The 22,248-nt window shown below is 47.4% G+C and overlaps 1 protein-coding gene across 4 annotated transcripts in view; it reads left to right on the top strand.

Moving 5' to 3' along the window:
- Traf2 (TNF receptor associated factor 2) overlaps positions 1–22,004 on the top strand; it is a 28,539-nt gene extending 6,535 nt beyond the window's left edge. For all 4 annotated transcript variants that reach the window (XM_041675162.1, XM_041675164.1, XM_041675163.1 and 1 more), the window contains 10 exons: positions 273–491; positions 2,385–2,463; positions 2,766–2,864; positions 8,867–9,028; positions 10,855–10,929; positions 12,778–12,852; positions 15,270–15,551; positions 15,882–16,059; positions 19,040–19,188; positions 19,859–22,004. In XM_041675162.1, the coding sequence (XP_041531096.1) occupies positions 304–491; positions 2,385–2,463; positions 2,766–2,864; positions 8,867–9,028; positions 10,855–10,929; positions 12,778–12,852; positions 15,270–15,551; positions 15,882–16,059; positions 19,040–19,188; positions 19,859–20,077 (1,506 nt within the window). In that variant the 5' untranslated portion in view covers positions 273–303 and the 3' untranslated portion in view covers positions 20,078–22,004. The remainder of the gene's footprint in view (positions 1–272; positions 492–2,384; positions 2,464–2,765; positions 2,865–8,866; positions 9,029–10,854; positions 10,930–12,777; positions 12,853–15,269; positions 15,552–15,881; positions 16,060–19,039; positions 19,189–19,858) is intronic.
- The last annotated feature ends 244 nt before the right edge of the window (positions 22,005–22,248 follow it).

Here is a 22,248-nt window from a genome sequence, read left to right as displayed (position 1 = left end):
GTCACCACCTTCCTTTTCCCTCTAGAGTGGTAGTTCTCGTAACCGTGGGTTGTGACCCGTTTGGGGGTGGAAGACTCACGGGGTTGCCTGAGACTATTGGAAAACAGATATTTATAATTCATAACTAACAAAATTACTATTATGAAGTAGCAACAAAAATAATTTTATGGTGTGAGGAACTATATTAAAGGGTTGAAGCACTGGGAAGGTTGAGATCCACTGCTCTAGAGGATTATTCTGAATTGAGGTGTGATGTGGTCTGTTTTCTTTAGGGCTTTGTGGTGTGTGTGGGTTAAAACTCACATGGCTGCAGCCAGTGTGACTCCCCCTGGCTCCCTAGACCTGCAGCAGCCTGGCTTCTCCAAGACCCTCCTGGGGACCAAGTTAGAAGCCAAGTACCTGTGTTCAGCGTGCAGAAACATCCTACGGAGGCCCTTCCAGGCCCAGTGTGGTCACCGCTATTGCAGCTTCTGCCTGAAGAACATCCTCAGGTGTGCATGGCATGCTGCCCGAGTGGGCAGGGGCAAGTGGGTGGGTCTGATGTTAGATTGCACTATTTAGTAGAGGGGTTGTTAGTACAAATTCTCCTTGGATTCTGGAGGCTTACCCCAAACTAAGAAGGTAAAATTTACCACTTAAAACCATTGATTGAGCTGGGTATAGTGAAACAGAATCCCAGCACTCAGGAGGCAGAAGCAGAGGATCTCTGAGCTCAAGGCCATCCTAGTCTACAAGTGAGTTCTAGGGCTATGTAGATTTTTGTCTCAAAAATAAAAAAAAAAAAAGTAAGCGCCTTTAATCCCAGCACTCGGGAGGCAGAGGCAGGCGGATCCCTGTGAGTTCGAGACCAGCCTGGTCTACAGAGCTAGTTCCAGGACAGGCTCCAAAGCCACAGAGAAACCTTTCTTGAAAAACAAAAAAAAAAAAAAAAAAAAAAAAAAAGTAAGAAAGAATTTAGAATTGATCTTAGAAAGATATGATAGCGTGTTCTTGTTTCCAGCTCTTGAGAGGTGGAGATTGGAAGCAGATGTTTGAGGTCATTCTTGGCTACATAACAAGTTCAAAATCAACCTCAGAAGTCAGAGAGATGTCTTAGTGGGTGAAGGCACTTGCTACCAAGCCTGGTGGCCTGAGTTTGAGCCCAATGATCCACACACAGTGAAAGGAGGGAATTCCCACATTGTCCTCTGACCTCTCCCTGAATGCCTTGGTACATGTTTACACATACAGTACATTTTTTTAAAGACTTATTTATTTATTATGTATACAATGTTCTGTCTATATGTATGCTTACAGGCCAGAAGAGGGCACCAGATCTCATTACAGATGGCTGTGAGCCACCATGTGGTTGCTGGGAATTGAACTCAGGACCTCTGTAAGAGCAGCCAGTGCTCTTAACCTCTGAGCCATCTCTCCCACAATACATTTTAAAAATGTAATTAAAAAAAATTAGAATGTAATAGTGGGGCTGAGTAGAGAGATGGTGAAGTGCTTGCTGTGCAGTCATGGCTTGGGTTTGATCCCCTCCCCCCATGTAAAAACTTGGGCATGGGAATATGTGTGTGTAGTGACATCATATGCCTGGAAACAGCGATAAGAGGACTCTTGAGGCTCACTGTTTAGCCTAGCCTAATCTGCGCGCTCTAGGTCCTGGTGAGAGTTCTATCTGAAAAAAGGTGGGTGGTACCTGAGGAGGAATACCTGATATTTGACCTCGGCTTACACACATACACATATATGCACCTGTGTTCACACGTGATAATTCATGCACACAAATGAAAACATAGGTTATATATTATTTTTGGACATGTGAAATTAAGTATAATTCATTATTGTCGGTTTCACAGGCACAAGAAATTTTACTGTGAGGATTCTAGCTCCCTTAGGCTGCTCTGGTGGATGCATTGAATGTCATGTGGGTGGGTGGCTGATGTGCACAACGGTGTGAAAGGCAGCAGTGCATGTGGAGAAGATAAACACACCCATGTTTTCTGCCATGTGTTTGGAGTGTCAGGTTTACCAGAGAGGAATGCCTTGTTCACAAGTGAAAGAAATGAAGGCTGGAGTTGAGGCTCAGCGATAAAACACTTAACCTACCTGGCATTCGCAAAGCCATGCTTTGGTCCCTGAAGTCACAAATTCAAAAAGAAAAAAGGAAGAAATGAGTTGGCTTTGCAAGTTCAAGCCCCGATACCCTTTTCTGCATTTGAATCTTCTCATTTGTAGTTTTTGAAATATCGTGCAGTTGACATACTTGTGATCAAAGATGAAAAAAATTAAGAATGACTGGTGTGGAGCTGGATTGCGGGCTGAGCCAACCGTGCTCAGTTAATTTCTGCAGCAAATTTTGCAGTGGGATTTTCTGTTTCCTTTGTTACCACTAGCTCTGGGCCTCAGAATTGTGCTGCCTGTGTCCACGAAGGCCTGTATGAAGAAGGCATTTCTGTTTTAGAGAATAGTTCGGTAAGTACACTGTATTGAGTTAAACAAGTCAAAACGAACAGAAAATATTTAGAAATTTTGTTTAGTAACATTGGTAACAGAATGAGAAGTTGGGAGCTAGGAGTGGCCTTTCATGATTGGTTTGGGGTGGAAAGATTGGGAAGCAGAAGCATGGCTTAGCTGGTCCTTTGTTATCTTCTGCTCCGTGTGCTGACTCAGGAAAACGGCACAGGTTGTTCTGGGTAGGGTCTCTGATCTAGATGTTGCTTCATAGGCAGTAGGGTGCTGGGAGAAGGTATAATCCAAGAATATTTCTGTTCCAGGCCTTTCCAGATAATGCTGCCCGCAGGGAGGTGGAGAGTCTGCCAGCTGTCTGTCCCAATGATGGGTGCACCTGGAAGGGAACCTTGAAAGAATATGAGGTAGAAAGACATTTCTGTTTTGGCCTGGTGGCCGGAATCTCCAGCAGTGGACTTTGGGGAATTCTACTCCACAAACATTTTTTTAAAACGATTTGTTTATTTGTATTTTATATGCGTTTGTGTTTTGCTGGCATGTGTGTCTGTGTGAGAGTATTGACTACTGGAGCTGCAGACAGCTATGAGCTGCAGTGTGGGTGCTGGGAATTGAACCTGGGTTTTCTGGAAGAGCAGTTAGTGCTGTTAACCTCTGAGCCATCTCTCCAGCCCTACAAAACAGTTCTTATGGAAGCTGTTCTCTACTCCTGCTGGGACTGGCCTGGCTAATGGATGTGAAAAAAGCATTGCTCCTTAGAAAGTGTCCCTTTCTGAGAGTAAGCTGCTACATGACTGCAATCCCAACACTTTGGAAGCTGAGGCAGGAGAATCATGAGTTCAGGATTTACTTGGCCTACCTAGTGAACCTTTGTGGTTTTTTTGTTTGTTTTTGTTTTTCGAGATGGTTTCTCTGTAGCTTTGGAGCCTGTCCTGGAACTAGGTCTTGTAGACCGGGCTGGCCTCAAACTCACAGAGATCCGCCTACCTCTGCCTCCCTAGTGCTGGGATTAAAGCCGTGCGCCACCACCTCCCTGCTTTTGTTTTATCTCTTTGTTTTATTTTATTTTTTAAGAGTACCTTTTCTGAAACCCAAATAGTGCAGCATAGGCCTATACCATAGAGTTTGTTTCTTCTTTCCATGTCTCAAGTTCCTACTCTACCCCAGAGGTACAGGAGATTTGTAGCTACCTTAGGTAAGGAGCTAGTGCCATGTTGGCCTTGGTAACATCACATTTGCTTAGGTTGCAGATCTCTAATTCTTTGTTGGAAACTGCAGCTTCTAAGGTCAGGGAGATTCTGTGTTGTGTATCATACCCACAAGGTTTTCTTTTTGTTACTTGTTTTTTGGGTTTGTTGGTTTTTGTTTTGATTTTGTTTTTTTGTTTTTTTTTTTTTTTTTTTGAGACAGGATCTTTCTCTGTAGCCCTGGTTCTGGAATTTACAGAGATCCACCTGCCTCCTGAGTACTAGGATTAAAGGTGTTCACTATCATGGCTAACTCATAAGGGTTCTCTTGTTTTGATTTGTGTTGACACTGGAAATTGTTCAAGTACTGGGTATATTTGTTACGTGGTCATGGAAAGACATCTAAAAGACAGTGGCAGAGGAGATATACGGACAGTGTGGTGTAGTGGGATATTAGTGTGAGCCCCGCATCACCTTTACGCATCTTCAGTTAACCCTGCATCACAGAGACCAGGTGATTAGGAGGCCACTGGGGTCCACCAAGTTACTCACTGTCCTTTGTTGGCTCAGTCAACAACCTTCAAAAAGGTTTTGTCTCAGCTAGACATGGTGAAGTACACCTATAATCGCAGTTCTTGGGAGGCAGAGACAGGAGGACCATATGAGTTCAGGGGTAGCCTGGGCTGCTTAGTGAGACCTCGTCTCTTCTGCGCTCGGCCATGTGTGTATGGCTACATGTCCCATGTCCTGTGGACTGATGACACTTTGTGATGTCGGGCTTTGGGTTTCATTTTGCTAGCTGAGCAGTTTGGGCTTCACTTGGGTGAGCAAGAAGCTGTAGTCTTCTTTTCTAGCATGGTGTCAGGGCCTGGTGAGGAGCCATAGTCTCAGTATATCCTTAAAGTGAAATGCCTAGGGCTATCTCGGAAAGAGATGGCCTCGAGGAAAGTCGGGAGGATGCAGGAGAATGTTGGTGTAGGGAATGAGGACCCTATGTAACATTTTGCTCTTGTGGATGTTTGAGAGACCGCTGGGGCAGGTGGAAAAGTAGTTCCCAGCCCTGTTAGGCTCTGGATTCCTCTGGGATTTCTGTGGCCTCCAGGCCTGTGGTAATCGAGGTCAGTGGCTGTGTGGGCCTCTGACTGATGGTTAGGGACTGCAGCCAGGCTATGGGCTTGGTGCCATGTGGCTTTGCAGGCATGCAGGCTGGAAAGTCCCTGGCTGCACCCTTCGAGAGGTCTGGAAAGTCCCTAAGATGAGTTGGGTTTGGTCACGTGGGAGCGCAGGCACAGCTCTGCCTTAGCTGATTTTATTGATAAAAGCATCTCACTGGTGGCAAATGTCACAGGCCAGGACAGAAATTATCTACTGTGTGTAGTCATTACCACCTTTGCAGATAATCCTGTCTCTTGCTTGTCACACATCTGTTTCTTGATTTTCTTACTGGAAACTAAGGTTGTGACTACAACATTTGTCTTATGGTTTGAATTATTTAAAATGTCTGGAAAGTTGGAGAAAAATCCTGCTTAGCCTTAGCTTTGTTTTTCCTTTATGGTGATGCCTGTCATTCTGAAAACAGACCGACAGCCCTGTTAAAATATGCTATCTCAGAGGCAAGGCGTGCACTGCATACCTGTTTTCCCACACAAGGGAAGACAAAGGCAAGGCAAGGCAAGCCTGGTGTGTGCGTCATAAGTTCCAGACCAACCAGGACTACAAATACTCAGGAGCACCCGGCACTGGGGGGCAGGTCTCTACTGTCCATGGCCATTGTATTTTCTTTTCTTTTTAATCTTTTAATGTGTTTTATCTACATGTGTGTATATACACCACATGTGTGCCTCGTGCCCAAAGAGGAACCAAAAGGTGGCACTGGGTCTCCTAGTACTGGAGTTAAGATTGGTTGTGAGCCCCCGTGTGTATTCTGGGGATTGGACCTGAGTCCTCTGTAAGAGCAGCAAGTGCTCCTAACTGGAGTCGTCTCTCCAGCCCACAATTATGTGTTCTTATGAAATTCAGTTATAGTCAGATGGTGGTGGCACACTCCTTTAATCCCAGCACTCAGGAGGCAGAGGCAGGCAGGTCTCTGTGAGTTCGAGGCCAGCCTGGTCTACAGAATAAGTCCCAGGACAGCCAGAGCTACACAGAGAAAAAACAGCAAAACAAACAAAACAAAAACCTGAAGAAAAAAAAATCAGTATTATCAACTGGATCTGTTTAAAATGTTCAATTTGAATTCTGGTTGAGTAAATACTGATGTATTTGGATTGTGTCTGCCAGGATTGGTGGGGAAACAGAGCTTTGTCCTTGTTGCCTGAGTATGTTGGCGACAAGTGTATCTTCTGCCTATGACTCTTTGAGCTCAGGACCTGAGGACCAGCATTTGGCACCTGGTCCCCCTCCAGAACGCATCTAGAAAAGTCAGGGATGGCAGCATACTCCTGTAATCTCAGTGTTGGGGAAGCAGAGACAGTAGACTCCCTGGGTTTGGGGACTGACCAGCGTAGACTAATCAGTGAGCTCCAACTCAGGTCATTCTCAGGACCTGAACTCAGCTGGGAATTGAAGCACCCATGCAGGGCATTGAACCCAGGGCCATGAACATAAAAGGCACATACTGGGCTGGGAGGTGCTGGCACATGACTTTCATCCCAGCACTCAGAGGCAGAGGAAGGCGGGTCTTTGTAGTCTTTAGAGTGAGTTCCAGGACAACCAGGGCTGTTAAGACAGAGAAACCCTGTCTTGAAAAAGAAAAAGGAAAAAAAAAAAAAAAAAAAAAACACACACACATACTCTACCATTCCCACATTCTCAGCCCAGGGGAAAAATTTTATTGAAATTTGTCAGGATCAGAGGTTCAAGGCCATCCTCAGCTACATAGAAAGTTTGTGGTCAAGAACAAATTGCTTAAGATCCTATCTCAAAAACATAGAGCAACTTTGAGCAGTGGGCTGAGAGGCAAGTCAGTGCTGGGCTCCCGGTTCCCATCAGGCTCTGTCAGCTGTCTCGTCACCCTTGTTCCCATGGGGATTACATCAAAGCAAGTCTAAGCTACCTTGTCATTTTTTAATTTCTTTTCTAATATAGAGGGTTGAATCCAGGACTGTGTGCATTCTAGGCTTTCTGCTCCCATGTGTACAGCTTTGAGTATTTTGTGTGAATGGGTATGTATGTACATGTGGTTGCACAGAGGTCAGCCTTGGGTGTTGTTCCTCAGGAGCCGCCTTCTTTATTGAGAAAGGGTTTCTTACTGACCTGGAGCTCACCAGTGAGTCTAGGCCGGCTAGCCGTCTTACATCAGGTCCCTTATCTTTGTTTTCCCAACATTGGGGTTACGGGAATATGCTGCTCTATTTGGCCTTTTTTTTTTTATGTGGAGTTTGGGGTCAGAACTCAGGTTTCTGTGTTTGGGTGACAAGTGCTTTATCAACTGAGCAATCTCCCCAGCCCTAAGTCATATAGAGCCTCTTAGCTAAATTGTAGTAACTATTTGTGATTTGTGCTTTAGTTTTTATGCTCTGTAACTGTTACAGCATAGTAACTCCTCCCGAGTTACTTTTTGCTTGTTTTTATAAGCAGGAGTTATGGGAGTGTGGCACACAACACATCTGTGTTCCTGTGTGTCCTGTTGTGGGAGTTGCCCAGCTTTCAGACCTAGTATGCTTTTCCTTGTCTAGAATCCCACCTCTTTCTGGGGTTTGAATGAGGGCTCCTCACCCCTGTCCTCTCAGAGAGCCTTCCTCCAGAGTTGTTTTGATGACTCTGAGCTGCAGCCTCCATCTTGATGGCCTGGCTGATGGTCCTTCTGCCCTGCTCTGGACTTGCCTTCAGCCTCAGGAACTTAACCTCTTGCCTGTTAACCTTCTCCTGGCAGTTTTCCTCTTGTTTCTTCTGCTTCAAAGCCTCTCTGAGCTCAGTGAGATGAGCCAGGTCCAGGGGGGCGAGTCCATAGCAGGGGCAGTGGGTGAAGGCTTCTAGAGGTGGAGGGGGGCGAGTCCATAGCGGGGGCAGTGGGTGAAGGTTTCCAGAGGCGGAGGTATCTATTAATGGAGAGTGAGTTAGCGTTTAGAAAGGTAGAGTTTTATGAGTGAACAGTGGAGGCTGCGTAGTATTGAGTGTGCTTCCTGTACTGACCTACGTGCTCAATATAGGGTCTCGATGTGTGTGGTTGGCGCACATCTTTAATCCCAACACTTGGGAGGCAGAGGCAAGCGGATCTCTTGAATTTGAGGCCAGCCTGATCTAAAGAGCCAGTTCTAGGACAGCCAAATCTACACAGAGAAAACCTGTCTCAACCTGCATCCTCTCTGAAAAAAAAAAAAAAAAAAAAAAAAGCAAGAAGGGAAAACAAAAAGATAGCTTAGACAATCTCTAATGCTATGTTTCTCTGGTAACTATGTGTCTTAGTGTTGCGAAGAGACAGCATGACCAAGGCAACTCTTATAAGGAAAGCATTTAACTGGGGACTTGCTCATTGCCCTGTCTCTCCTGGTTTATAGGTAGGATGTCTCTGTATTACGGCTCTTGGGTCGACTGGGAGGCACAGTGCGTCTATGTCATGGTTTGCTCCTGTTCAGTGTGCTGGGCTGGGGTCCAGGCTAATCTCCTGTGGATCAGTCTGGCTCCTCACAGCATAGATCGCAGGTGTACATCCTGTACATTGATATATTGATAACAGCTGGCTCTAGGCTGGCCTTCCAACATCTTGGCCTGGCCATTTATGTGGTACGTTAGGCCTTCGCTAGGTAGCCATGCCCAGAGCTGCAGGTATTGGGAGCCATGCAGCTACTTTCACACTTTCTCTGTCTTTCTTCTATATCTTTTGTCTCCCAGCTCCACTGTAAGAGTGACGAGGTCAGAACTGGCAAGATCTGCAGCATGGCCGCGCTGTGTGTTTATCTTTAAACTGGAGAACAATGTACTTACTTAGTTGGGAACTGACACGGGGAGGGGTGGGTGTCATGGGTGTATAGTTGAAGAAGAAAGTGTCCTTAGGGTACCACCCACACAGACCAGCTGCAATGGAGCAGCTCAGTCTAGTACAGCTAGGAGTCAGCATCCCTGGTTTCCGAAAGTGGGAAGAGGGTACACTGACCTGCGTCTGCATAGTGAGTGATCTTGAGAAGGTGGGCAGGATAACATGGAACTCCAAGCAACTTGCACATACAGTGGCAACCTGCAAGGTCTGCATACTATCTTCATATTCCTCCTTTTGTTGCCAGAGCTGCCATGAAGGACGGTGCTCATTCCTGCTTACCGAGTGTCCTGCATGTAAAGGCCTGATCCGCCTCAGCGAGAAGGAGCATCATACTGAGCAGGAATGCCCCAAAAGGAGCCTGAGCTGCCAGCACTGCAGGGCACCCTGTAGCCGTGAAGACCTGGAGGTGCGCTGGGCGAGTACAGCCTGGGTGGCAGTGTCTATAACATGGGCATTCAGCTAGAGTTTGCTGCCATAGTTGGAGTTTGCTTAGCTTCTTTATACTGGTTTCCATGGTGCCATAGTCGTTGGTGGGACCCTGCTTTGGTATGTAATTACAGTAAAGAGTACTTGTTGCTCTTCTAAAGGACCTGGGTTCAGTTCACAGCACCCACATGATGACTCAGTAATCTATAACACCAGTTCCAGGGATCCAGTGCCCTTTTCTGACTTATGTGGGCACCAGGCAAGCTTATGGTTTACCAGACAAAACACTCATACATATAAAATAAATAAATCTGGAAATATGTACATGTGTATTTTGAGATAGGTTCTCATCTGTAGCCCTGGCTGGACTGGAACCTGCTATGTAGACCAGGCTCAAACTCGCAGATCCTCCTGGCTCTCTCAGGTGCTGGCATTAGTGGCTTGTGCCACCATACAGGACTGAAAAAATTTTCAAGTACTTTTCTTGTTTGTTTTTCAGACAGGGTTTCTCTGTGTAACCCTGGCTGTTCTAGCACTTGCTCTGTGGACCAGGCTGGCCTCGAACTCAGAGATCCGCCTGCCTCTACCTCCCAACTGCTGAGATTAAAGGTGTGAGCCACCACCGCCTAGCTATTTTCAAGTGTTTACAATTGAGTGTAGTAACTTATAATCCCAGTACTCAGGACCCCACCTCCCCCAAACAACAAGAAAAATGTCTCATTTGAGAAAAGTTGAAGCACAGCAGGTAGAGGAAACAGCACTCCTCCATCAGCAAGTCTGGACTGTGTCATTCCGTCTGCGGAGTTCAGGGTTATTATCAGTAACAGTTTCTCATGGCTTTCACCAGGGCCTGAGATAATCTCTTTCCAAAGACAGAAGGTTTATCTTGGTTTTAGAGTACATGATAGGAGCCAGTGGTGGTGGCGCACACCTTTAATCCCAGCACTCAGAAGGCAGAGGCAGGTGGATCTCTGTGAGTTGGAGGCCAGCTTGGTCTGTAAGAGCTAATTCCAGGACAGGCATCAAAGCTACACAAAGAAACCTTGTCTCGAAAAACCAAACAAAAGAAAGAGTAAGGGACTCAGTGTCCCCTTTGAGGACATGTTCCCAGTGGCCCTAGAATCTTCATTTGGCCACACCTTTTGGATTACATCACATGCACACCTATGCTAGGGACTAAGCCTTCAGTGTGGAGATCTTTGGGGATCACGTCCAAGGCAGAAAGAACATATCTGTAATTTAACAATATTTGCTCTGTCACTTTCTGGCTTGTCCACATTCCCGCTGTGAGATCATTCACTCCTGTTGGAGTAAGGGTCATCAGTATCTCTTTTTCCAGGCCTTTCTCAGCTGCCTGCTGTTACTGCTCTCCACTCCTGGGTGTTGGCACTCTGTTCCTCTGTTGTGTGGTCAGGCCAGACATCATCTGATGTTGGGCACTCTGTAGTAGCATATCAGGGTCTCTCTAAAAGATAATCTGGCTGTGCTCTGGGACCGCGTGAGGATAGTATAGTCTGGTTCTGTGAAAGTCCTGCACAGCCATTTCAGTCTCTACATAGACCTTGTGTTCTCTGGAGGCTATAGAGGAAGAAGAAAGTCCTGCAGTCTGAATTTGTAAGGGTGCCTACAGGATCTCACTCAGTGTTAAATGCAGCTTCAGAGAGGATCTGAGGAGCCATGAGTACATCAGTATCCTCCTAGATGCTGGCTGTTGTCTTGAGCACGCCATGTGTCCCCGTCCCCTTCTCTTTCACTGCCCTGTCCTGGTGTTGGCATCCCCATCTAATGTTTCTGTTTTTCTTTAAGGCGCACTATGAGGTCTGCCCTAAGTTCCCCTTAACCTGTGATGGCTGTGGCAAGAAGAAGATCTCTCGGGAGAAGGTAAAGCGACCCCTTCCATCTTCTGAAGCCCATAGATGCTAGACCTGATGGTCAGTGGTGAAGATCTGTCATTCGGGATAGTTTGTGGCCTGCTGCCCAAAGGGAGAATAACCGCAAAGTGAGACTTACTTGCTATCACCTGAATGTGCATGTTCTGGGGCATAGTGACTAGTCCTTCAATGTTCATTTGGATTTTTTTTGTCGTTCATTTATTTTGAGACAGGGTCTCATATATCCCTGGGTGCCTAGAATTTGCTATGTAGACAAGGCTGGCCTTAAAGTCATGGATTTGCCTTAAAGGCACGTTTCACCCTGTCTGGCATTCCCCTACCCCCATCCCTACCAGGGTTCCTTGTAGCCCTGGCTGGCCTGGAACTTAATGTGTAACCAGGGGTAACCTTGAACTCCTGATCCTCCTGCCTTCAACTCCTAAGTGCTAGGATTGTAGGTATACACACACAGTCGTGGTTTGTATTGTTACGGTTGGCAAGTTCCTTTTTGGGAGTAGGGGGCATGTAGTGTTGGGGTTGGATTCAGGGCTTCATGCTTACCAAGCAAACTTTCTACCATTGAGCTGGGCTTCCTTCTTGTTGACAAAAAAAATATACCGCTCACCACCAGGAAACAAGTAGTTTATTTTTTAGTTAAATACAAATGACCATGGCCCAAGAACCCCACATAATGAGATTTTTGGTGTATAGCCCTAGCTGGAACTCATTCTGTAACCAAGCTGGTCTAGAACTCACAGATCCACCTGCCTCTGCCTCCCAAGTGTTGGGATTAAAGGTGTGCTCCATCACACCTGGCTTATTATTATTTTTAAATGATGTATTTATTTTTATTTTATGTGCATTGGTGTTTTACCTGCACGTATATATGTTTGAGGACTTCAGATCCCCTGAAACTGGAGTTACAGACAGTTGTGAGTCGCCATGTGGGTGCTGGGAATTGAACTCAGGTCCTCTGAAAAATCAGCCAGTACTCTCAACCTCTGAGCCATCATCAACCTTCTCCACTCTCTTTTTTTTTTTTAAATTGAGTTTTTCACAGGGCAAGCCTGACCATGCTTATTGCCTAGAATGTTAGGTTAAAAAAAAAATGACTCCTTACCCTCACTGCATCTCAAAGAGGTGGTCTTTCTCCTGCCCTTGCCAGACACGTGGCCTTGGTTGCGTGTGAGATGTTTGTGTTCAGTGGAGTGTGTGCTTAGGTTTCATGTGTTCATCATAACACAACATGTTATGTGCCCCTCCATAACACAAAGGACTGGCCTGTTTTTACGCTCTATGCTTGTGAATCTGAATGTTCTACCTGAAGCCCAGGTATTCAATTTTGTCTACTCCCAAGACTGACAGAAGTGCTGGGCGGTGGTAGCGCACACCTTTAATCCCAGCATTCGGGAGGCAGAGGTAGGCAGATATCTGTGAGTTCGAGGCCAGCCAGGTCTACAAGAACAAGTTCTAAGACAGCTAGGATTGTTACACAGAGAAACCCTGTCTCAAAAAAAAAAAAAAAAAAAAAAAAAAAAACCCAGGAACAAAAAAAAAAAAAAAAACCTGACAGACATAACAGCTGGCTTGCTTTCTGTGTGGCATGGATCTGACCCAAAACCAGGAGGTAGACTTTTCCACCGCAGTCCTGAAAAGTCTGCTTCCCAGTGATTGACAATGGAAGTGGCTTGTTTTATCTTAATCTTGCATGACAATGAGAAGGCCCATAGGGTACAACTAGTGGTTTCTTTTGTTAATTCTGACTTGATCAGTACCTTAAGCAAATGGCCCTAGTGAGGTAGGGAAGACCCTTAGTAATGACAGTGACGCTGGTAACTTTATCCTCCTGATCCTTCAGTTTCAGGACCATGTTAGAGCATGCAGCAAGTGTCGGGTTCCCTGCAGATTCCACACCGTGGGCTGTCCTGAGATGGTAAGCCAAGAGTCTGCTGTTAGGGGCTGGGGGCCTGGCTGGGTCTTTCTGTTATGCTAACCTGTCTCCAGCTTTGGCTCCTCCAAGGTTCCTCAGCCTCTCTGGTATCTCCCCTGGCCATCTCTCAGTAATCCTTCTTCCTGCCCTCAGGTGTCCAGGCTTACTCCATGGAAATCTCTAGGTGGCTTTGATCACTACTTATCTCTGAGAGTACCTAAATATATATGCTTCTGACATCTGATGGACACCTTAGAGTACACCTTGACCTTCTAGCTCCTTGTTCTCCACCCTCTTCCCATCTTTCCCAGGGGGAAAAAAAGCACATTGATTACTCAGTTGTCTAGCTAAAGCCCCAGTGCCTCATGGTCTGCAAGATCCTTTTCTTGTCTCATAGTCACATAAATAATAATAAATCCTTGGCTGTTGGCAGATGGCTCCTGTCCCTTGAAGTCCTGTTTTGTTACTTTATCTCCTGCCTGGAGACAGGCTTCCTATGTTGCTTGGGTACCTTCTGACCACTCTGCTGCTCTGATCTGTTAAAGTAAAAGCAAGATATGACCCTCATGTGGCCTCACCAAAATTTGATTCACGGTTACCATCGTCTCTCTCTCCCAAGACCGCTGGTCTCTGCCCTGGTCACTGACTTCGCTGTCCTTGAAGAAGCTGACTTCTCCCCACTCCCTATTCCCCCTTTGTTTTGCTATGTTTCTGGTGACTCCTTCTGGTCTCCACAGGTCCCTGTCCCCATGTGCCCCTTCTCTGTTCATGTAGACCTGCCCCCTCCTTCATTTTCATCCTGCACAAGCTATTTCTCCATTTATTATCCCTCTTTATCTGTACAGTGGGAGCCCCTGGACATTATTTCCCATTGTGACTCATGACCATGTGCTGGTCCACAGAGGGCCTGTAGGGTGTGTACATTAAGGGTAAGAGAAGGCAAGCTGAGGATGTGGTGTCTGGTGACACAGCATCTCTCTCCTCTTCTGTTGGAGGTGGGGATAGTTGCTACCTCCATTTCAAAACAACTGAGTTCCCTGCAGAAGGTAGTTTAGAAGCTACCCAGAAACCGAGCTGCTGTCACCTCGGTCCTGGGCCTTTTCAGTTCATAGGGTGCTCCAGTTAAGCTCTAGCTCTGTGTGACCTTGCTGGCCCCTGCAGGAGAAGCTACTGAGCAGATGGCATGTCCTTTTGTGTTCATCTTAGTTCCAGCTGCCGCCTGCCCTGTGATGTGCACATACATTTCCTGCTGGGCCTCCTGTTACTGGGGGCTCGGGTGTCTTGGTGTCTTTTTACTTATGTTTTGTAAATATTTTTATTACATTTATTTTGTGTGCTTGTGTGTAAGCCCTGGTATCCATGTGAAACCGTGGACAGCTTTCAGAGTTGGTTCTGTCCTTCCAGCATATGAGTCCCAGGGGTTAAATTCAGGTTATCAGGCTTGGTGACAGCACAGTTTCATGCTAAGCCATCTTGCCAGCCTTGGTTTTGTTTTAGGTTGGATTTGGTTTTTGATTTTTGATGTTTTGTTTTTGTTTTTGAAACAGATTTTTACTATATAGCCCAGGCTGGTCTTTTTTTTTTTTTTTTTAAATATTTATTTCTTTATTATGTATACAATAGTCTGTCTGCAGGCCAGAAGAGGGCACCAGACCTCATTACAGATGGTTGTGAGCCACCATGTGGTTGCTGGGAATTGAACTCAAGACCTTTGGAAGAGCATGCAATGCTCTTAACCCACTGAGCCATCTCTCCAGCCCTGCCCAGGCTGGTCTTAAACTTAGTATGTAGACCAGGCTGGCCTTGCACTCATAGAAATCCATCTGTCTCTGCCACTTGAATGCTGGAATTGAAAGCATTTGCCACTGCGCCTTTTTATTTTTCTTAATTAGCACACAGTGTAATGATATTGTAATTTTGAAATCTAACTTTTCAAAATTGTTTACACAAAGGGCTAGAGAGATGGCTCAGCGGTTAAGAACACTAGCTGCTCTTCCAGAGGACCTAGGTTCAGTTCCTGGCACCTACATGGCAGCTCACAACTATTGTAGCTTCAATTGCAGGGGAACAGACATATATGCAGACAAAACACTAATATGCACAAAATAAAAATAAGTACATCACTTTAAAAAATTGTGTGCACAAGTTTGAAAATATTTAGTTGTATCTTAGTTACTTTTTTTTTAATTGTGTAATGACACCATGACCAAGGCAACTTTTAGAAGAAAGAGTTTATTTGGGACTTAACAGTTCAGAAGGGTAGAATTCATGACTACCATGGTGGGGCAGCATGGCATCAGGCAGGCAGGTGCTGGAGCAGTGTCTATCTCGAGATAACAACCACATGTCCCTCAGTGCAGTGTGGCCATGGTGCCGCACCACCTGGGCTGGTTCTGTACAAACACTGTCCTGTCCCACAGGTGGAGACTGAAGAGCTGCAGGATCACGAGGTGCAGAGGCTGCGGGAACACCTGGCCCTGTTGCTGAACTCATTCCTGGAGTCCCCAGCCTCACAGGGAACCCAAAGCCAGGTGGGGCCAGAGCTGTTGCAGCGGTGCCACACCTTAGAACAGAAGACAGCCACCTTCGAGAACATTGTCTGTGTCCTGAACCGGGAGGTGGAGAGGGTGGCAGTGACTGCAGAGGCGTGTAGCCGGCAGCACCGGCTAGACCAGGACAAGATAGAGGCGCTGAGTAACAAGGTTTGTGCCTAGTGGGGATAGCAAGTTCTGCATCTCTGGAGCCTGTACAGCATAGACATTAGACTCAGCCACAGGGTTTGATGGGCTAGCAAGGCCTGGGAGGACACAGCATCGGTGATACAGTGTGCTGGGTTGGTGAAGCTCCTGGGTACATGTAGTGAAGTGGAACGTGTACCTCTACCTCACATTTAGTATGTAGCTCTTGGGGACAGAAAAGACTCCAGAGACTTCCAAAGGCTAGCAGTGTGGGAAATGGGAGCTCAGGGTGCATAGAATATAGCAGTTAGGTCCATGTCTTCTTATCAGAGTTAAGTGATCTCTGCTCTGCAGGTGCAGCAACTAGAGAGGAGCATTGGCCTCAAGGACCTGGCCATGGCCGACCTGGAGCAGAAGGTCTCAGAGTTGGAAGCATCCACCTATGATGGAGTCTTCATCTGGAAGATCTCAGACTTTGCCAGAAAGCGCCAGGAAGCTGTAGCTGGCCGTACACCCGCCATCTTCTCCCCAGGTGCCATTTGTGGTCTTCCCGTCTGCTTCAGAGGCTTGTATGGAATGGTTCTCTGGCTGGGGCAGGGCACATACTCAGCTGGCACCAGGAGTGTCTGCATCTTCTTGAGAAGCAAATTGGGCAACATACCCTACTCAGTTGGGAGTCTATAGGTATGAGGAGCTGTTGGGTGCCAGGATATATGTGTATAGAGTATGTCCCTTGTCACCTACAGATGAGTGTGGTGGCTTTTGGGTGAATAAGGAAAGACAGACCTTTCCAAGCAGGGCCATGGCTCCAAACTTGCCTGACTCCCAGTTTCAGGTTTGGTATTTGCTGCAAGCAGGAAGCCTTTGAGGATGTTCCTCACTCTCCTTTCTCATATCCACCTATAGGGTCTTTGTAGGGTGCTCTTCTCCATAGGGTACCACTGGGAGCTGAAGGGAGGGTGTGTGTCTCTGCAGGGTAGTTTGCGTCCCTTGTGCTCCTTCCTTTGCACTCTGACCATGCCACTGTGCCTGCCTTGCTCTGTTTTTCACAGTTCCCCTGTGTGTCCCTAGAGGTGCCCATAGACCGTGTGATGGCCCAGGCCTTTGTCTTTGTCCCTTATTCGTATCTTCTTGCTCAGCCACTTACTTCATAATGTCGTCACCTGTCGGAACTCAGCCTGCACATACTTCATCTTACAAAACTGCTACTGTAGTAGAGGTTCTGGGATCAAGGCTGGGGCCTTGACACTCGCCGGGCGTTCCTGCCCTTGCTGCTTAAGACTGAGCACCCCACTCAGCTCTGCAGCATGTCCTCACAGCAGTGTCAGCAAGGGCTAGAAGAAAACAAACCTAGAGACCCTGTCCTCTCTGTTTTAGGGGAGAGCTCAAGGTACACGTGGGCAGCCTGGAGTGCCTGATACTATTTCTAGACTTGGGTAGTCTATGTTGGCAGTGTCTCCGCTTGCAGGTGATTTAGTAGGTGGTAGCCGGTGGAGTGTGTAGGCTCAGGTTACAGGAGTTCCATAGTGGTTCCGTAGTGAGCATGGTAAGGGAGCCTGAGGAGCCCATGTCCTTTGCAGCAGTCTTCCTGGGGCCGTAGACAGGGAAAGCTGTCTGTGTGAAAGGTCTGCTTTGGATATGGTTGGTCACCAATGTAGCAGGCAAAGACTACAAGGAACAAGGGAGGCAGTTTTAGCACTGCATTTGGAGCCTTGCTGCAGAGGCTTAGCTCTGGTGGGTCAGCGGAGCATGGACAGTCCTGTTGCTGTGAGGGTCACTGTAGCAGGCAGCCTTTTGGGAGCAAAGCCACCTGAATACTGTACTGCTGAGCTCTCCCTTGAGAGGATGCACTTTGACTCACAGCTCTAGAGGTTCCAGTCCAGCGTTGATCAGCCACTCTGCTTTGACATGCGGCAGCAGCCTGTGGTTACAGCTGTTCACTTCCCAGCCAGAGACCCCACTGTCTCCTTCAAGGGCACACCCTCGGGGACTGAACAACCTCTCCAGGCAGCAGCGCCCTTAACAGATAGCCATGGGGTGGGGCATTGCAGACCCACCTACAGCACGTGCAGCTGCTGAGTTCTACTGTAGGCCAGCGTCAAGTGGAAACTGAAAAGCCTGATGTCTGACTTCAGAGGCAGGTCCTACCCCCAGGGCAGGGACACCAGTTTGGTTTTCCTTATTTTTGTTCAGAGTTGATGGATCCACCTCACCATCAGCTGTTTACATGTTTTGTTTGCTCTTAACAGTATGTTGTTTGTCTTTTACTGGGTTTTTTTTTTGTTTTTTTTTTTTTTGAGGCAGGGTTTCACACTATAGCCCATAGCCAAGGTGGCCTCAGATGTATCACCCTGGCTGAACTTGAACTCGTGTTGGGAGGCTTTGTCTTACACAGCCTTAACCGTGTTCTGGCTGTTTATTACCTATAGAGCGTGGTTCTCAACCTTCCTAATGCTGTGACCCTTTATGTGTTCCTCATATAGTGGTGACCCCAAACCATAAAATTAATCTTGTTACTACTTCATAATTGTAATTTTGCTATTATGACTCATGATGGAAATATCTGATGTGTAGGGTATCTGATACACTATCCCCAAAATGGTCGCGCCCCACAGGTTGAGAACCACTACTGTAGGGGCTGAGGGACATTGACTGCTGATCTGTATTCCTGCTCCTCAGATGCTTCTGCTGAGGCAGGCTTGGGTTCCTGTGGCCTGCACTCCCTTTATAGCTCTCTGAGGACCTCAGCTACTGTGTTTTTGCCACCATAGTTTATCATTGTTAATTCTAAGGGCGGGATGCAGCAAGAAGGCTCACTGGGTTTGTGAGACTGGTCTCTGGAATCCACAGTAAAAGTCGTAGGAGAGGCCTGGTAGTGGTGGTGTGCGCCCTTTATCCCTGCACTGGGAGTCAGAGGTGGGTGGATCTCTGTGAGTTCAAGGTCAGCCTGGTTTACTTAGCTAAACCCTGTCTTGAAGGGGGCGGGGAAGAGTAGGAGAAGTCAAGCATTGGTGGCACAGGACGACACAAACCCTGTTCAAAACAAAAAGGTAGTAGGAGAGAGCCAGATGTGGTGACGCGGGCCTTTAATCCCAGCTCTTAGGAGGCAGAAGCAGGTAGATGAGTTTGAGGCTAGCCTGATCTATCTAGTAAGTTTCAGGACTACCTAGGAAGACCTTATCTCAAAAAACCGGAAGAAGAAAAGTGCCTCTACACAGTTGTCCTTTGGCTTCTACATACATGTCATAGCACACATGCTTCTTCCTGTGGTATTGCATGTGAGCATACACACTAGTAACATTTCTGAAGATAGGGTAGGAGGAATTGTAGTTGGGGGCTTTCCTGAGCTGCATGGCAAAATTGTCTGGGGGCTGGGAGGTTTCTTCTGAGAGGAAGATCATCCCTTGATAATTCCCAAAAGCTGGAGATTACGTTTTCACATCGCTGAGGGTGGACTGTGAGTGGATGAGCTGTGTCCTGCCCTGTCCTCACTGGCCCTTTCCGTACTTCAGCCTTCTACACAAGCAGATATGGCTACAAGATGTGTCTGCGCGTCTACCTGAATGGCGATGGCACTGGACGGGGAACGCACCTGTCTCTCTTCTTCGTGGTGATGAAAGGTCCCAATGATGCCCTCCTGCGGTGGCCTTTTAACCAGAAGGTATGAAAGCCAGGATCCTTGGGGGAATATGTGAGTGAGGTTGGGCACAGCTTCCAAATAGCCAGGTAGTCCAAGACAAAGTCTGTCCAGCCCAGGCCTGTTGGTGGTGTGACACACACGCCCAGCTTCATGACTGATGTGTGTGAAAGTCTCCTGGGGAAGTATGCTTCAAGGGAAGGCCACACCCACAGAGCCCCTCTCTGTGGCTGTTGGAGTGAGGGTGTGTGACTGTTTAAAACCAGAGTCTGCCTTAATTAAGGAGCTGAAACTTGCAGAGACCAGATTGGACTGAGGACGGTCCCTTCATTCAGGGCCCAGCTCTCTCACTGGAAGCCAGTGGAGGAGGCAGAAGGCCCAGTGGCCTGACCAGTCCGTGGCCTGCAGTCAGCCCCCACTCTAGTTGTGAAGTGCTTCCAGCAAGCTTCAGGATCTCCGCAAGAAAATGTCTGTAGATGAACACTAGAAAGGAGCAGCACCCTGAATACAGTGTGTAGTGCTAAGCTCTAGCCTCCGTTTCCAGATGCTTCCAGCGTGGGCATGTGCTGTTCCCAGGCGGGAAGCTGGATGCACTGTGGCCAGTGTCTAGTCTACTGAGGCAGGGTAGGACTAATGTGGGGTTTTCAGGTGACTCACAGGCACATTGTTCCCTTTCTGGATTGACTTCTCTCAGGTAACATTGATGTTGCTGGACCAGAACAACCGGGAGCATGTCATCGACGCATTCAGGCCTGATGTTACCTCATCCTCTTTCCAGAGGCCTGTCAGTGACATGAATATCGCCAGTGGCTGCCCCCTCTTCTGTCCTGTGTCCAAGATGGAAGCCAAGAATTCCTATGTGCGGGATGATGCTATCTTCATCAAAGCTATTGTGGACCTGACAGGACTCTAGCCATCCCTACTATAGCAGCTCAGTGAGGAGCTGCCACACTGGGCCACGGCCCTGCCACACATGGGTGGGCAGGCTTGGTGCGAGTGCTGGGAAGGGCCTCAGCCTAAAGCCAGTCACCATTACACGGAAAGGCAGGAAGGAGCCTCCAGTTGGTCCTCAACTGGTAGACTGAGTGGACGGTCCATTCAGCTCAGGGTCCTTGTGGGACCAGCTGGTGGGGTCTTCTCGGCTTTCCAGTAGAAAAGCTCTTGCTTTTCTGTCTGGGGAAGGGAGAGGCCCTTGGGTGGGGTACTCAGAAAGAGCCTCTCTCGAGAGCTTCAGAGCTACACCAGCGGCAAGAGTGGTAGTTGACCTTACCCACTCTTGGACAGGAGGTAGGGGCTGCACAGGAGAAGGGCATCCACCCACAAAGCATAGCCCAGGAAAGAAGCCCTCTGAGACGTAGGCACACCGGAGAGGAGCCTGCCTGGGCTGCACAGCCCTGCCAGGTGGCCTGTACTGGGGAGAAGTGATTAAACTATTCAACGTCTATGACGAGTGGTGTTCATCTGACTCTGGGTTGCCTGCTGGCTCCAGCCCAGGTAGTGGTGACCCTGTGGCCTCTGCTTTCCTCTCCACATTGGCTGTCTCTGCTTCTTATGCCCTTCGAGCCCCCAAGTTTCCATGTGATCTCTGCATCCTGGGTCTGCCTGGGTAGAGGTGAAGGGCTGACCTTTGGTCTGGCCCATGTGCAGGATTTTTTCCTCAGGGTTCTGGACTGGTTCACTCTTTGGACTGGGTTGGAGTAGAGACACTATGGTCTGGGTCCTGGGCATCTTTATTAGTCAGAAGGGTATCCAGTCTCCCTCAGTTCATTTTCAGGTCACCACAGTAGGAAATGGGGAGAGCAGCAGCTGTGAGCATGCTGTGATTGAGGAGACGCTGCCCTCTTGACCTGTTCCTGTTCTCTTCTGAGTTCCCACACCGTGTGTGTTGGTTTTAAAGCATACAGAAACAGCATGGGATGGCGTCATAGCAGAGAACTGGCCTCACCTGACCGCCCTGTGGCTTGCTGGTGGAGGATACATCTTGTCTTTTTCTCCCGCATTCTTAAGCTGGTCTCGGCCTGCCTGTCACCTGTGGCCCCAGGAGTTGGGGTCATATGGTTATCCCTTAGATATTTTGTACTTGCTCTGCAGAGAACTGCATCAAGTGCCTTACAGCATATAGCATGTGGGCAGTGGCCTCTCCCTGCAGCTTTTCACGAGGGCTGTGTGTGACCTGTATGTCTTGTGACTTGTACTTCTCTGAGGACTCTGGGCATCTTTACCAGATTATTGCTCTGGGATTTCTCCATAGGAATTGGCCATTTCTGTTCATTTTTCTACTTTCTTCCTGCTTAGTAAAAGTTTCTGATCTTTCTAGTCCAACGTGGTGGTGCACGCCTTTAATCCCAGCACTTGGGAGGCAGAAACAGGAGGATCTCTGAGTTTGAGACCAGCCTGGTCTACAGAACCGAGTGCCAGGACAGGCTCCAAAGCTACACCGAAAAACCTTGTCTGGGAAAAAAGAAAGAAATTTCTGATCTTCTATCATTGATCCTTCATTGTGTTTGATCTTCTTTCTCTGAGACAAGGTTTCTCTGTATAGCTGTTCTGGCTGTCCTGGAACTTGCTTTGTAGATCAGGCTGGTCTTGAATTCAGAGATCAGCCTGCTTCTGCCTCCCAGTGTTTGAACTTTTTTGGTGTAGAAAAATTCAAAGTTGAGACGATTAGTTAAATAATGGTTTTAAAGTCTGTTTCTATCAGTGGGTTTCTATATTTAGCAGTTCATTTGTTTATAATGTGTGTGTTTTTTTTTTCTAGAAATGCGTCCATTTTAAAACTAGAATTAATGCCGGGCAGTGGTGGTGCACACCTTTAATCCCAGCACTTGGGAGGCAGAGGCAGGCGGATCTCTGTGAGTTCAAGACCAGCCTGGTCTACAAGAGCTAGTTCCAGGACAGGCTCCAAAACCACAGAGAAACCCTGTCTCGAAAAAAAGCAAAAAAAAAAAAAAAAAAAAAAACCTAGAATTAATTAGGTAATTCACGCTGAGGCTGGGTTTTTTCTATGTGGTCCTGACTGTTCTGGAGCTCTCCATGTACATCATACTAGCTTTGAACTCACAGAGATCTGCCTACTTCTGCCTC

This window comes from Microtus oregoni, unplaced genomic scaffold, assembly GCF_018167655.1.
Source record: "Microtus oregoni isolate MIOR12 unplaced genomic scaffold, Mior012 000025F_ref0000491, whole genome shotgun sequence".
NCBI lineage: Eukaryota > Metazoa > Chordata > Mammalia > Rodentia > Cricetidae > Microtus > Microtus oregoni.
This window is presented reverse-complemented; position numbering and strand designations above follow the sequence as displayed.